This window comes from Podarcis melisellensis (genome assembly GCF_964234715.1).
Source record: "Podarcis melisellensis genome assembly, chromosome: 10".
In the NCBI taxonomy this organism is placed as follows: Eukaryota; Metazoa; Chordata; class Lepidosauria; order Squamata; family Lacertidae; genus Podarcis; species Podarcis melisellensis.
Window position 1 is genome coordinate 67,369,372 of NC_138542.1, and position 16,305 is coordinate 67,385,676.

Below are 16,305 nucleotides of genomic sequence, written 5' to 3' on the forward strand. Positions count from 1 at the left end.
TCTTTTTTATTCCCTGTCTTGTTTGCATTTTTGATGTATGTTGTTTGTTGTTTTTGTGATTTTTGTTGATTCTCAATTTTTTGTAAAATTTAATAAAATATCATTAAAAAAAAAAAACAAATCCCCGCCACGGGGTGAGGTCCTGTTGCTCAGTCCCAGCTCCTGCCAACCTAGCAGTTCGAAAGCACGTCAAAGTGCAAGTAGATAAATAGGTACTGCTCCGGCGGGAAGGTAAATAGCATTTCCGTGCGCTGCTCTGGTTCACCAGAAGCGGCTTAGTCATGCTGGCCACATGACCCAGAAGCTGTACACCAGCTCCCTCGGCCAATAAAGTGAGATGAGCGCTGCAACCCCAGAGTCGGCCACAACTGGACCTAATGGTCAGGGGTCCCTTTACCTTTACCTGGTTTGCACTTTTCGAAACAGTAGACATGCCGAAACGCAGCCGTCCTTCAAAATCCGCCTGTCGCCGAATATTCAGTGCAGTTTTTCAGTCCAAAAAGACAATGTGCACATATTGGTGAAGATAACCCAGGAAAATGTGTTGCATTAGGGGGGAATTCCTTTGTGAAAATGCATGTGCATTTGGCAATATTGCATGTGAGGGTGTGTCAATCTCAGGAGAAATTTGCACCCATATGAGGGTGAGTTTTCAGAATGAGGTCTACACACACACACACAGACAGACACACAAATGGATGTGGAAATGTGCAGAATTCCCTAGGGGAGCCCCCAGCTTGCTGGCACTGCGTCCTCTCACAGCAGGCTCCCTGCAGCATCTTGAATTCCATCTCTGTGCCCCAGGCAGCGACAGCAGCAGTCAGGTGGCGGCGGCTGTGTGGGTGGCCGTGTGGGTAACTGAAAGCGGCAGCTGTAGCAGCAGGAGGAGAAGGAGGAGGAGGAGACAGCAGCAGCCACAACTCGAGCTGAACTTCTTGAGAGTGCACTGGCTGAAGCAGACAGGACGGGGGGAAAAGGAAGGAGGGCGCAACTTGGAGATCAGGTATGGGGGGGAATGGGGAGCCGTGGAGAGGCAGAATATTCTCCCCCTGGAACTTTTGTAATGTCACACAGGCTCTCTAAGCTTGCAGTGTGAGTGAGTGTGTGTGTGTGTGTGTGTGTGTGTGTGTGTGTGTAGGGAAAGAGGGTGTATACAGTCCTCGTCCTGCTCATAGACTCATAGAATTGTAAAGTTGGAAGGGACCCCAAGGGTCATCTAGTCCAACCCGCTTCAATGCAGGAATCTTTTACCCAACGTGGGGCTCGAACAACCCTGCGCTTAAGAGTCTCGTGCTCTACCAACCAAGCTATTAATCACAGAGTAGACCTGTGGATGTTGTTGTTGTTTAGTTGTTTAGTCGTGTCCGACTCTTCGTGACTCCATGGACCAGAGCACGCCAGGCACTCCTGTCTTCCACTGCCTCCCGCAGTTTGGTCAAACTCATGCTGGTAGCTTCGAGAACACTGTCCAACCATCTCGTCCTCTGTCGTCCCCTTCTCCTTGTGCCCTCCAGCTTTCCCAACATCAGGGTCTTCTCCAGGGAGTCTTCTCTTCTCATGAGGTGGCCAAAGTATTGGAGCCTCAGCTTCAGGATCTGTCCTTCCAGTGAGCACTCAGGGCTGATTTCCTTCAGAATGGAGAGGTTTGATCTTCTTGCAGTCCATGGGACTCTCAAGAGTCTCCTCCAGCACCAGAATTCAAAAGCATCCATTCTTTGGCGATCAGCCTTCTTTATGGTCCAGCTCTCACTTCCGTGGATGTCATTAGACGTGACTAACTTAGGTTCATTCATCTTACTGGGTCTACTCAGAGTAAAACTTGGTTGGCTGTAACCCCCACTTCCCAACCCCCACCACCCCTTGACAGCATTTTGTCACTTTTGAACATCCATTTCTGCTGTCTCTTTTCACAGCGACGAAAAGCAAGGGGTTGTTTCAGCTCCACACCAGGAAAAGTGTTTTGTTTTTTTCTCCTCTTCAGGTTACAAACCTTAGTGAAAGGCTGGGCCGAATGGGGTGGTGGTCCCCCTTTATAAACTGGCAAGCTTATTCTGTACCTGCCCTCGTCTGCCAGGCCTCGCAAGGCCAGATCTCAAATGGCAAAGGCTTTCCTCTTTCTATAAGTGCTTTTCTTGCCCAGGGCCGAAGCGGCAACTTGCCAGCGCTGCACAGTTATTTGAGGCTCAGGAGTGAGCTGGGGTTGCCAACTTTTAGGCCGGTCCCTGTGCCCTTTCAACAGCAGTTTGACGGGCAGGTGGCTAATGTTGGCTCTGTGCCATGGGAAGGAAGCGCCAACAGCAGAACTCTGTGAAAAGGAACAGGAGCAGATCACACGGCGAGAAGTTGGAAATGCTGTGTTGGGTGTGCAATCTCAGAGCCTTAAGTTGACACCAGGCATGGAGAAATCAGTCAATTTCAGATCTGTTTCTCATTTTTCCAGTATCAAATTCAGCTCTCCACATCTCCACACCAGTTTGCCAGTTGTTTTTTTATATATATATATTTTTTATTAACAATTTCCACATAACAGTATATGAAAACTTATCATATTCATTATTTCCCCCTTCCCCCCCCATTCCCCATCAAACTCCTCCTTCCCCCCACAAGACGTCCTTCAGCTCCTCTATCTGATTTCTCAACACACGTCACTCTCTGCATATTATAAAATTATTTCAGTCCTTATATTATCTATCTACCATGTTACCAAACACTAAATTTGTGTATGTTGATTCAAAACCTGCCAAGGAGTCCAATTCATTTTGTTGTCTTTTTAAGTACTTTTGTAAAAAGTCCCCATTCTTCTTCAAAGTCGCAGTTGTTGTTTTTTACCCCCACAAGAATTCATCAGCATTTAAGTGTGGATATCTCCTAACATGCCCATTTTCCCTATGCGATTTTTGCCTAAATTATGGATTTCGGGCAAAGGGGTTTCCTTAACATAATGCACTTTGCATGCAGTTTTCACAGATATATGCGTTCCACACTCCCCCCCCCCCCAATATTTGCACCTTTGCACACATCACTTGACTGATGAACTCCATTGCAAAATCCGGCTGTGTTTAGCTTTATGCATTGTTTCCAACAGTGCAAATTAAACCGGCTGACCTTTAACTACAAACTGAATCATGTTTCTCCCCTATCTCTAGTTACAACTCTGTAGATGGTCCTTCTGTATTCAGTGTGTAAGTTGGGGAATCTGGACGCAGAAGTCAGGATGGTGTCATTTGTTGTGTCTGTGTTAGAACGCCGCTTGTGTAACTTGTGGGAAGTTGCCGTTGTGTAAATGCCAGAGGGAAAGCAGCAATGGCAGTCAATTAGGAAGTGAGCTGCTGTTGTGGGAAGTTTTTAATGTGTGACATTTTAATGTATTTTTAATCTTTGTTGGAAGCAGCCCAGAGTGTCTGGGGAAACCCAGCCAGGTGGGCGGGGTACAAATAATAAATTGTTGTTGTTGTTTAGTCGTTTAGTCATGTCCGACTCTTCGTGACCCCATGGACCAGAGCATGCCAGGCACTCCTGTCTTCCACTGCCTCCCGCAGTTTGGTCTAACTCATGTTAGTTGCTTCGAGAACACTGTCCAACCATCTCATCCTCTGTCATCCCCTTCTCCTTGTGCCCTCCATCTTTCCCAGCATCAGGGTCTTTTCCAGGGAGTCTTCTCTTCTCATAAGGTGGCCAAAGTATTGGAGCCTCAGCTTCACAATCTGTCCTTCCAGTGAGCACTCAGGGCTGATTTCCTTCAGAATGGAGAGGTTTATTATTATTATTATTATTATTATTATTATTATTATTATTATTAGTCAGCTGAGCCATGGACTGCTCAGTCTGCTTTCCGGTGTGGGAGGGCTGCTTCGAGGTTATTTCTCTTTAAACCAGACCTTGAACAGACTATCTTTTGACAGCCCTTCAAGATCAAAAACTGGCCTTTGCAAAGTTGGAGACCAGGTCACCATCTCAAAAGGACGTCTAGAGAGATAACTGGTGGCAAAAAAACCAAAACTTGTTGACTTTTTGCTCTTATTGGTGGGATGCGCTCCCTCAAAGAGATCCATTTTGCACCTTGCTCAATGCTGCCTGCTAAGCAATTTTTTGTTTGAAAAAGCATCTGCAAGTGCAGGCCAGTTTAGGACTTCTGAACTCATCCTGGTAGGGATGGGGAATAAATTTGATTTGGTTCATGTGTAAAGGTGAACCTGCCTAATTCAAAATACCATTTGAAGCAAAACACAACCTCCTTTGAAATCCACACTTTTCTGAATTTTGTAATTCGGTTCTTCAGCCAAATATTGTGTGGACAAGTGCATATACAGGGTGATTCATAATGAAGTATACAGTTTCCATTGACAGTGTGTTGAAACTGTATACTTCATTATGAATACCCTGAATTAGGATAAAGTGTGTGTATATGTTAATGAAAAAAAGAGCACACAGAAAAGCATCATATATGGGAAAATTGATTTGCAGAAATGTGTGTGTTGGACGAAATTGCATGCAAACTATATGCATTAGGGGAAATCTTTGTGAAAATGCTGATGAATTTTCATGTTGAGTTCTTTTTACTGCAAACTGATCTGGAAATGCGGCCTTACTGATGTTTTGAAAAAACGAGAAGCAGAGAGAAAGCAAAACTGACAGATTTGTCTGTCCATGTTTCTGGGACTGCTGCTTTTATTGTCACCATGTTGATTTATGCTTGTTGTTGTTTTATCAATTTTAATATTGATCTATGACCCCCTTGAACATTCGGTTTCGAGTGGAAAGACAGCTCCGTAAGCATTTCCAGTAAACAAACTGAAAAATGTCTAAGTGAGGTTTTGTAGGTATGAGTTGTTGGGGAGGAAATAGAAAATAAGGTAAAGGGACCCCTGACCATTAGGTCCAGTCGTGACCGACTTTGGGGTTGCGGCGCTCATCTCGCTTTATTGGCCGAGGGAGCCGGCGTACAGCTTCCGGGTCATGTGGCCAGCATGACTAAGCCGCTTCTGGCAAACCAGAGCAGTGCACGGAAATGCCGTTTACCTTCCCGCTGGAGTGGTACCTATTGATCTACTTGCACTTTGACGTGCTTTCGAACTGCTAGGTTGGCAGGTGCAGGGACTGAGCAACGGGAGCTCACTCTGTCACGGGGATTCAAACCGTCAACCTTCTGATCGGCAAGTCCTAGGCTCTGTGGTTTAACCCACAGCGCCACCCGCATCCAAGAAAATAGGACCCTGCCTTATACTGAGTCAGGCCATTGGCGTCCTTATAGCTCAGTAGCTTTCCAGAGTTTGGGACAGAAGCTGTTCCTAGCCCTAACTGGAGCTGCCGGGGACTGAACCTGTGACATTAAGCATGTGAAGATGATGCTCTGTGGCTCTTCCCTAATTCTCCAACGTTCTGATTCTGGTGGCCTAATTCTGAGTGGCACCAGTGTTGGCACAGGAGCACTGCTTCCTTTAAGACCCACTAGATGGGCTGGCTCCCAGCACCTCGAATTAAGTGTGACAGTTAGGTGGCAGAAAGTTGAGAGTGTCAGTGTGTGGTTGGAGCAGGAAACTTACAGGCGGAGAGTCAGCCGTTCCAGGAAACGGATCTGTTTGAATGAGAAACCTACAGACAAAAAAACCCCTGAATTTTTAATACCTTTGTTCGCCTCACAGTGCTTTGTTTTTTCTGGGCGTACTCAGCTGTACGCAGTACCGGGCAGGGACACCAAGTGGTGCAGGCTGAGGGGTCTTCAGCCCCCCCAAAAAATTCAAGGAGGGCTCCCCCAAAAATCCTGTGGCCTGCTCCACCGCCTTCTCCCCACCATGTTGCGCAGGGAGGAGAAAGCTAAGTGCAGAGACCAGTTCCGTGCTCCCCATTACCCATTTGGCTTGCCAGCATCGCACGCTAGGTGGAGGGTGGGACATGTCACATGATGTGCAGTTGGAGGATGGATGGCGGCTAACAGATTGAGGTTGAATCCTGACAAGACAGAAGTACTGTTTGGGGGGACAGGAGGCGGGCGGGTGTAGAGGACTCCCTGGTCCTGAATGGGGTAACTGTACCCCTGAAGGACCAGGTGCACAGCCTGGGAGTCATTTTGGACTCACAGCTGTCCATGGAGGCAGAGGTCAAATCCGTGTCCAGGGCAGCTGTCTAACAGCTCCATCTGGTACGCAGGCTGAGACCCTATCTGCCCGCAGACTGTCTCACCAGAGTGGTGCATGCTCTGGTTATCTTTCGCTTGGACTACTGCCATGCGCTCTACGTGGGGCTACCTTTGAAGGTGACTCGGAAACTACAACTAATCCAGAATGCGGCAGCTAGACTGGTGACTGGGAGCGGCCGCCAAGACCACATAACACCGGTCCTGAAAGACCTACATTGGCTCCCAGTATGTTTCCGAGCACAATTCAAAGTGTCGGTGCTGACCTTTAAAGACCTAAACAGCCTCGGTCCAGTATACCTGAAGGAGCGTCTCCACCCCCAGCTCTGAGGGCCTTCTGGCAGTTCCCTCGCTGTGAGAAGTCAAGTTACAGGGAACCAGGCAGAGGGCCTTCTTGGTAGTGGCGCCCGCCCTGTGGAACTCCCTCCCACCAGATGTCAAAGAGAACAACAACTACCACACTTTTAGAAGACATCCGAAGGCAGCCCTGTTTAGGGAAGCTTTTTAATGTTTGTGGTATTACAGTATTTTAATATTTGATTGGAAGCCGCCCAGAGTGGCTGGGGAAGCCCAGCCAGATGGGCAGGGTATAAATAAATAAATAAATAAATAAATAAATAAATAAATAAATACCTGGCGCGTCACATGATGAGCCCCTGCAATGTAGGGGGCAAGTCAGTGCCCTTGGTACCAGCACAGTTTTTTCTCAAAGAAAAGACACTGGCTCCCCCAGGGTATAGGAATAAATAGGACTGGGGGGTGGGGGTGGAGGAGAAATGATTCTTTTTTCCCATCAGTGTGCAGAACCCACCCCTGAGCAGCTTGGCTTCACTTTACTTTTTTATTGTTGTTGTTGTTGTTGTTGTTGTATTTTACCAACAACCAAAACACAAACAATGAGACCCCCCCCCCCAGGTGGCTGATACATTGGGTATACATAATCAAGAATAACATATTCAAATCAACCATATGTACAATTCTATATACATTAACACTCCTCCCTCCACAAGGTTTATTTAACTTTTAGCATTTTAATTGCCCTAAATTGTTCAAACCTGCCCAAATAATTCAATATCTTCTCAAACCAATCCTCCTCCTTCTCACTGAGCTTAAACCCTTTCATTTTGTGTATCTTCACGGTTAGATATTCATTGGCTTTGCTTTAACGTCCTCCAATGAAAAAACACGTCTCTGTGTGTGTGTTTTGAGACCAGGGGTGTTGTAGAAGCAGAACGTCCCGGCCCTGAGTTCAAATTTCACTTGCATCAAGTCAGCTGGCAATGCGGGGATGTTTTCTTAATTCTAGAGGGTATCGGGACATTGCATGGCAAGGTCCCAAACCCTCCCGCGAAGTGAAATAAAGACACATGAAACAGTATTTTAGGTTAATGGGCGAAAAAGGCCACAACTTTATTGGTTACAGAATGTGAGTGGTATTGGCTTAGGCATTGGAAACCACATGACTATATCTGACTCCTGCCAGTCTGCAGGAGTTCTGAAAGGGTTAACCACCAGTAGGGGGAGCCCTGCTGATGCACATCAACTAGGGACTCCCCCAGGGTCACCGCTAGGGGTCATGGCATGGTCCTAGCCCCCTGTCTGGGGTTTCGGACAGAGACCACACACCCCAGATTCCTTTAACGCAGTGGTTCTCAACCTGTGGGTCCCCAGATGTTGTTGGACTACAACTCCCATCATCCCTGAGCTCTGGCCTTGCTAGCTAGGGGTGATGGGAGTTGTAGTTCAACAACATCTGGGGACCCACAGGTAGAGAAAGGTTGCTTTAACAGAATACTGAGCAGGGAGAAAACAGGGGCAAGCCCTCGGCCGCAGGAAGTTTAAATAGCCCGTGCCACGCCCCTGGACCATCCGGATTGGATGGCCTAGGGATGATGTGGCCAAGGACCATCCAATGGTGCAAGGGCTATCCCGCCCGGTGCGCGTGCAGAGGGCTTGCTCCTAGCCCGCAACATCATCTCCCCAGGAACGGGAAATGGCTTTACAGTGGTACCTCGGGTTAAGAACTTAATTCGTTCTGGAGGTTCGTTCTTAACCTGAAACTGTTCTTAACCTGAGGTACCACTTTGGCTAATGGGGCCTCCCGTCACCAGAGCATAATTTCTGTTCTCATCCTGAAGCAAAGTTCTTAACCCGTGGTACTATTTCTGGGTTAGCGGAGTCTGTAACCCAAGGTACCACTATAAATGCAAAATGTTTGCATTGGAGCTCTAAGTGTCGTCTATGTTCATTCCACACACTCACGGAATCAATCCTTCAGTGTGGTGGCTCCTCCCCTTTGGAACTCCCTGCCCATTGATGAAATTAATACAGTGGTACCTCTGGTTACATACTTCATTTGTTTCGGAGGTCCATTCTTAACCTGAAACTGTTCTTAAGCACCACTTTAGCTAATGGGGCCTCCTGCTGCCACCGTGCCGCCGGAGCACGATTTCTGTTCTCATCCTGAAGCAAAGTTCTTAACCTGGGGTACTATTTCTGGGTCTGTAACCTGAAGCGTCTGTAACCCGAGGTACCACTGTAATAATAATAATAATTTTGTTATTTATATGCCGCCCATCTGACTGGGTTGCCACAGCCACTCTGGGCAGCTTCCAACAAAATATTAAAACACAAAATAGGCAGCTGCCTTTGTAGTATTGTGTTTGGCATCTGCCCAAAACTTTTTTGTTGAGGTGGTTCTACCCAGCCATGTAATTATAAGCCGCCACAACCATAATAAGATAACCCACCCACCTCTGCTGCAACCCCAAATATTATGAATGGGAGACCTGATTAGACTCTCATTCCCACCCATTCATTCTTCCCTGCATCTGTTTATTTTAATATTGAATTTCAGTTGGATGGGCTTTATTGGTTTAGTATTTGATTGTTGCTTAATTTTTTTGCGTTCCCTCATACAGTATGCTGCTTGGAGAAATGTTTTTATTAGGCAGCTAATAAAGGGATTGAATAAATGAATCATTTTGGAATGAAAGCAAATTAACCAGGTTCCAATTGTTGCTGCCCTGCTCCCGCACACTAAATGTGCACCTACTAATATTTCTCGCTGCGCAGATAGTTCAGAGACACCACAAGAATCCAGGACTCTCTCTTCGTGGGGGAAATAACCCTGTAAATGGCTTCCATGAAACTTCAGGAAAATGAAGCCTGATGTCAGGAACCGGAGTCAGGCATGATCAGCGATAAAATACAGACGTACCTCAGCTCCCAAGCGCCTTGGGAGTCAAACGTTCCGGCTCCCAAACGATCGAAAACCAGAAATGAGTGTTCTGGTTTTCGAACATCCTTTTGGAAGCCGAACGTCCAACGTGGCTTCTGATGGAAACTCCTGCAACCAATCAGAAGCCACGTTTTGGTTTCTGAACGTTTCGGAAGTCGAATGGACGTCTGGAATGGATCCCGTTCAACTTCTGAGGTACGACTCTACCCAGTGTAGGTGACGTTAACTCTTTATTCAAAGAAACCAAAACAGCACAGGCCTAGTGATGACAGCAACTCTTCCCATTAGGTCTCCCCCAACAAGGCAATTGTGGGGGCTGAATGTCCCCACCGCTCCCTAAGATTCCTCCTCTCCCTGGGTCCTTCCCAAACAATTAGAATTCAAATAAAATCTGCAGCACTCTGGGGCTGACTGCTTGGCCAGCCGCCATCTTGACTGAAAGCCAAATGTTGAGCTTTTTTAAAGGATTTGACCCCAGGGACCAGATTAAACTGACCAGCGGGCCAGATATTCCCAAACAATCTCAGGCTCCTTCATCTATTTACTCATTGCTCTTCCCTCTTCACTCCTTTATGTTTTCTGGGAGGCTAGAGGTGAGGCAAATTGGTCAAAGCAGGTAGGAGAGACTCTCTGACTCAGGGGTCAGCAAGGGGTAGGTTCCCTCCATGGGCCAGATCGTGCGCGCGCATGAGCCCGTGTGACCACAATTTCCAACATCTGCGCCTGTGCAAATGCGATTTTTGGCATCCGAGCATGCTCAGATGCTCCAGCACCATGGAAGCGAGTCCCCACACTTTGCTGCTCCGGTTTAGCGCAGTGTACGGGGACTCGCTGAGTGGTTATCTCATTTCCGGGGTGGCTCGGGGGCCAGTTAAACAACCTCCGTGGGCCGCTTATGGCCCATGGGCCTTAGGTTGCCTCCCTGTGCCCTGGCTTCTTCGGCAACCTGTCTCATCTCTGTATCCTGGCCCCCTTCCTCTCCTGCCACTGATTCTGGACTGCTCCCTCTTCTCCCTCTAACCCCACCAGCAATCCCCTGGCTCTGAGCCTTCTTGCCCTGGGAGTTCCCTTGGGGTTCCCTAGCTGGTACCTCTCACCATTGCTCTGCATCCAGCCAGTCCATGACATCTGATCGTTTAGTCACTGGCTCTCCGGTAGACTCTAAGCAAGGAGTGCAGAATACAAAAGAGGTAATGTTAGATGCCAAGTGTGCCATTAGATACCTTTGGTCCTCTCTGTGTGGCTGGTGTGGGTGTTTAATTAAAGGATGGACAGCTCCTTTTCCAGACCAGTTTCACCCAGAGGCGGAAAGCGCTGGCAGTAGTTGCACAATTTGAAGGCAGAGAAATGATGCCGCTTGAATCTATTTGCAAACGTGCAGCATCTTAACTCGCCTTTTCCACAACTCCCCTAATATGAGGACTTTCTGCACTTAATCGAGCCATTGGAGAAGTTCATTTGGTTCACCTTTCCGATGCAAACCTGCAAAATTCACTCTTCTCAACGCGAATCGAAACACAGCTCTCCTTCTGAAGCCGCATTTCTCTGAATTTTGCAATGCAGTTATCCAGCCGAATGGATTAAAAAAAAGTTCTTATTTGTGAAAAGTATGTTCAAAAAGGCAGTTGGTATTGGTGAAAATAATGATTCGCAGAAATGCATTGGGTTCCAGGGAAATGGCTTGCAAAATAAGTGAACGCTAGGCAAAATTGCTAAAAAGCAGAGATATCACCTTGCTGACAAAAATCCGTATAGTAAAAGCTATGGTTTTCCCAGTAGTGATGTATGGAAGTGAGAGCTGGACCATAAAGAAGGCCGATCGCCAAAGAATGGATGCTTTTGAATTATGTTGCTGCAGGAGACTCTTGAGAGTCCCATGGACTGCAAGAAGATCAGACCTCTCCATTCTGAAGGAAATCAGTCCTGAGTGCTTATTGGAAGGATAGGTCCTGAAGCTGAGGCTCCAATATTTTGGCCACCTCATGAGAAGAGAAGACTCCCTGGAAAAGACCCTGATGTTGGGAAAGATGGAGGGCACAAGGAGAAGGGGACAACAGAGGACGAGATGGTTGGACAGTGTTCTCGAAGAGACCAGCATGAGTTTGACCAAAGTGCGGGAGGCAGTGGAAGACAGGAGTGCCTGGCATGCTCTGCTCCATGGGGTCACAAAGAGTCAGACATGACTAAATGACTAAACAACAACAAATTGTGGGGAAGAGCTGAGGAGGAATGACCGCTGGGAGGAGCACACAGAGAAGAAATGCCCTGGTGCACCTGCAGCAGCACCACCGGACGCCTTCTTCTGCCCCAGCTGCAACAAAACATGTCTCTCCTGTCTCGGTCTCTACAGCCACAGCAGGCGCTGTAACTCTTCAGCTGTTTGACTTCTCTCCTAAAAGTGCACTCCGCCGTTATCTCCTGAGACAGACGGATGTCAACAACTGCATGTTGAAATTCCTGCATTTCTGGGGGTTGGACTGGATGCCCCTCAGGGTCCCTTTGAGCTCTGCAATTCTATGATTGTATTATGCTTTCTCCCTCCACCAAGGATAAAATTCCTACCTGTATATGATTCCTTGAGAAGGGGACAACAGAGGACGAGATGATTGGACAGTGTTCTTGAAGCTACAAACATGAGTCTGACCAAACTGCGGGAGGCAGTGGAAGACAGGAGTGCCTGGCGTGCTCTGGTCCAGGGGGTCACGAAGAGTCGGACACGACTAAACGACTAAACAACAACAACAACTGGCAAAATTGCACAGAAAAATGTGCACATTGGAAAGAGCACATTCTCAAATGCACAGGAGTTTTCACACAGACTTTTTATGAACAAATTTGTAGTCTCCTGGGATGAGCTTGCCTACTATTAGATTCAATGGTACTTACTTCCAGTAGCCCAATGGGTCAGTGGATCAGGATCCCTGCATTGCTGGAAGTTGGGGCTAGATCACCCTCACGGTCCCTTCCAGTTCTACAATTCTGTGATTCTAAGTGGGGTTAGGATTGCAGCCTTGTTGTTTTTGATGGCTTGCTTGCATGATAGACAGGTCGGCAGGCAGGCAATTGCAGGCAGGCAATTTCCCAGGCTGCCCCCATCACTGTGTCATTCTGGAACATTCTGGAAGAAAATGGCACCCCCTCCACACACACACACACACACAGAGTTGGTCACCTTTTGCTCTTGTCCCCAAAGCATGCAGTGCCCTGGGCATTCTGGGAAAATAAAATAAGATCAGTTGCTTTCACTAGAGAAAGGTGAGCTTGCTGTGAATGAGTGACAAACCGCTATGAGCAGGAGAATGGAACCGGAACCGTTTATCATGCCCATTCATTCCTCAAGGCTTTTTTTTTCATGCTGAATTAAACCTGAATGGGCCCCCGTTTGGTTCAGTTGTTCATTCACTGCAAGATAAACGCAACATCCCTGCGGCACAGAGCAGCTGCACTACTTTAACTTGGTAAAAAGACTTGCGCAGTACAATCCTCTGCAGGTCTACTCAGCCATAAACCCCATTAAGTTCAATGGGACTTGCTCCCAGGTAAAGATTGCAGCCTAAGGAAGGTATATGTAAGAGTTTATTTTGGAGTCGTAATCAGCACAAAGAAAGAAGGTCTTTATGGTTGTCACTGCTGCAGTTTTGTTCCAGTGGAAAAAAACCTGATAACATCTCAAGTTAAAAGATCTTCTATTCTTTAGTATGTAGATGGTGTACATTTATAGGTTGGGGGTGGGGAGGTTTTCCTCTTTAGCTCTGTCAATTCTGCCAAAACTCTACGCAGAAAACTGACAAGGTTAAACTCGTAACGACCTGATCATTCTTTATTGCAATTTATTTGCACTGGAGCAAACTAAGTTGGCTGAATTCAAGTCCCACTGAACTCAACGGGCCAAGTTAAACATGGCCGAAGCCTCATTGATTTCAGTGGGGCTGGACTAAATGAGCCTGGATGCAACCCACCATTGTTTAATGATGTGTCTATGGTGTCTCGTCTGTATTCATACCCTTTGGTGTGAAGGGTGATTCATTTCATGGGGACTAGATTCCATTTTCTCTTTACATGGTCTTTACATGCCCTTTGCTGGGATCAAGTGGACTTGGTGGTCTCCGAGCCTTTCATTCTCACGTAGATATGGGCAGGAAGTACTGCAAAATGATTACCCCACCCCACTCACTCGGTGGTTAGGTTTTTCGGCCACAGGAACTTCACCTGCGACAATTTTGTGCCCCCTTGCAGACATGAGCAAGGCAGGGAATTCAGAAAGGAAGCGCCACCCTATGTTAAATGTGGAGGAACTGCTGGGATTGGAGCAACCAGTTTGCCAGGGTGATTGGGAGAGCCAACGTTGCGCATGGACCTCACACATGGGGCGTCAGGACACTGGGAGGAGATGCAGTCAGAGTCAAACACAGCAGCCATACAGGAGGAGGAGGGAAGGAGCTGGCCACTGGAGTTGGGCTGTGGTCAGCTCCACGTTTCCCCTTCGCAATTTGTGGACATTGGGGGACCCGGCCTCTACCTGGCCCCCACCCCAAAGATATATGGTGGCCCTGAAATGGCTCATAATCTGGTGAACCGGGTTTGCTTCCCCGCTCCTCCACATGCAGCTGCTGGGTGACCTTGGGCCAGTCACACTTCTCTGGAGTCTCTCAGCCTCACTCACCTCACAGAGTGTTTGTTGTGGGGGAGGAAGGGAAAGGAGAGTGTTAGCTGCTTTGAGACTCCTTCGGGTAGTGATAAAGCGGGATATCAAATCCAAACTCTTCTTGTTGTTGTGAGGACTCAATGAGGAGGAGGAAACCATGTATGCCACCTTGAAGAAAAAGGTGGGATAGAAGCACAATAATTATAATAATAAATTGAGTTGGCCTTTGGCATGATGAAGCCAATGTTCTTCCCGGTCTGCCTCTGACTCCATTGTCTCCTCACTGCTGCTTCTGCCACTCCATCAAGGATTGTGAATGCCATCCCCCTCCATGACATGGTGGTGTGGAGGTTAGAGTGCCAAACTAGGACCTGGGAGACCAGAGTTCGAATCCCAGTTCCACCATGAAGCTCACTGGGTGATCTTCGGCCAGTCACAAGGCTTTCTCGGCAGACATTCTGGGATCAAATCAGAAAGCGTGACAGCTCCTGTAAATCCGGGACTGTCCCTGGAAAATAGGGACGCTTGGAGGGTCTGTGTTTGTTTTCCCTTCCAGTGAGGCTCACCCATCCAAGGTCCCACTCACTGGCTGACTTCATTTCCATCCAGTATACAGTGGTACCTTGGTTCTCAAACTTAATCAGTTCCAGAAGTCCATTCCAAAACCAAAGCATTCCAAAACCAAGGCACACTTTCCCATAGAAAGCAATGCAAAATGGATTAATCCGTTCCAGACTTTTAAAAACAACCAGTAAAACAGTAATTTAAGATGAATTTTACTATCTAACGAAATGAAAGCAAGAAACAATGTGCTGCAATCACACAAGCAATCATTCAGTAGCTGAACTGGGTTCCACACAGTCACAAAAAACAACAACAAAAGAGCTGCAAACAGAAAAAACGCAAAATAAATAGCAAAACCAGACAGACCTCAGTGTAACACTCAAAACGGAAGCATAACACTCAAAACAGAGCACGTTCAGCTTCCAAAAACGTTCACAAACCGGAACACTTACTTCTGGGTTTGCAGTGTTTGGGTTTCAAGTTGTTTGAGTACCAAGGCACTTGAGAACCAAAGTAAAAGGTAAAGGTAAAGGGACCCCTGACCGTTAAGTCCAGTCGCGAACGACTCTGGGCTTGCAGTGCTCATCTCGCTTTACTGGCCGAGGGAGTCGGCGTTTGTTTGCAGACAGCTTCCGGGTCATGTGGCCAGCTTGACTAAGCCGCTTCTGGAGAACCAGAGCAGCGCACGGAAACGCCGTTTACCTTCCCGCCGGAGTGGTACCTATTTATCTACTTGCACTTTGATGTGCTTTTGAACTGCTTGGTGGGCAGGAGCAGGGACCGAGCAACGGGCCGACCTGTCTCGAACCGCCGACCTTCCAATCGGCAAACCCTAGGCTCTGTGGTTTAGACCACAGAGCCACCCGCCACTGTATAAATATCAAATTTAACACATCAAATTTAAATAAGACAGCATCTTATTTAACCATGCCAGCTTCCAGCCACCTCCTTGCAGTGCCATTTTGCAAACTGCTTTGCTCCTGGCTCCCTTTCCTGGGCAGCTTATGCCTGGCATTGACTTCTGCAGGGTTCACTGAGCAAACGCTTCCCCCTCGCCCCCCCCTCCTCCAGCATCCAATATCCAATTTCTAGCCCTCCTGCAGCTGCCTGCTGCTTTTCACCCAGCAAAGTCAATCAGATGTCATTCTCGACCATTGCCTTGGTGACCACAGCAGCCTCCAGCGATACAGAGGAGCCGACAGCATAGCCGCTCCATGTGCCAGGGAAAGTTTTGCTAACTCAGCGGGTTGCGGGACGGAGAGGGGAAATGCTGTCCGGAATGGATAAGCGACTTCTCTGTTAAATTCCCGGGCTTGCCACAGACGCTAAAACTACAACAGCCAAGCCAGTTGCGAGAGCCTCTCCAATAACGTCTGCTTTCTTCTCCTCGCAGAGACCGACATGTCTCCTTTTCTGCGTATTGGATTGTCCAACTACGACAGCGGTCCTTACCTCCCTTCCCAGGGAGATGTGATCGATCCGTATTGCGCAGTGATAGTCAAGGAAGCAGTGGAGTCGGGTAAGTGCTTTATTCTTATGTTTGAGCATGCATGCGCTTAATAACAACAACAATATTTTATTTTTATATGCTGCCCATCTGACTGGGTTTCTCTAGCCACTCAGGGAGGCTTCCAGCAAAATATTGAAGACACAGTGAAATGTCAAACCTTAAAAACATTCCCTGTACAGAGCTGCCTTCAGATGTCTTCTAAAAGTCATATA

The 16,305-nt window shown here is 47.5% G+C and overlaps 1 protein-coding gene and 1 long non-coding RNA gene across 3 annotated transcripts in view; both read left to right on the forward strand.

The window, feature by feature from the left end:
* Nucleotides 1-820: 820 nt before the first annotated feature.
* PRKCQ (protein kinase C theta) overlaps nt 821-16,305 on the forward strand; it is a 54,622-nt gene continuing 39,137 nt past the window's right edge. Inside the window, exons 1-2 of one of the 2 annotated variants that reach the window (XM_081926972.1) lie at nt 821-1,003; nt 15,977-16,102. In XM_081926972.1, the coding sequence (XP_081783098.1) occupies nt 15,985-16,102 (118 nt within the window). In that variant the 5' untranslated portion in view covers nt 821-1,003; nt 15,977-15,984. The remainder of the gene's footprint in view (nt 1,004-15,976; nt 16,103-16,305) is intronic. The other variant, XM_081926973.1, reaches the window with a different exon arrangement.
* LOC309378846 overlaps nt 15,190-16,305 on the forward strand; it is a 180,156-nt gene continuing 179,040 nt past the window's right edge. Inside the window, exon 1 of the long non-coding RNA XR_014172179.1 lies at nt 15,190-15,300. This is a non-coding gene — a long non-coding RNA (uncharacterized lncRNA). The remainder of the gene's footprint in view (nt 15,301-16,305) is intronic.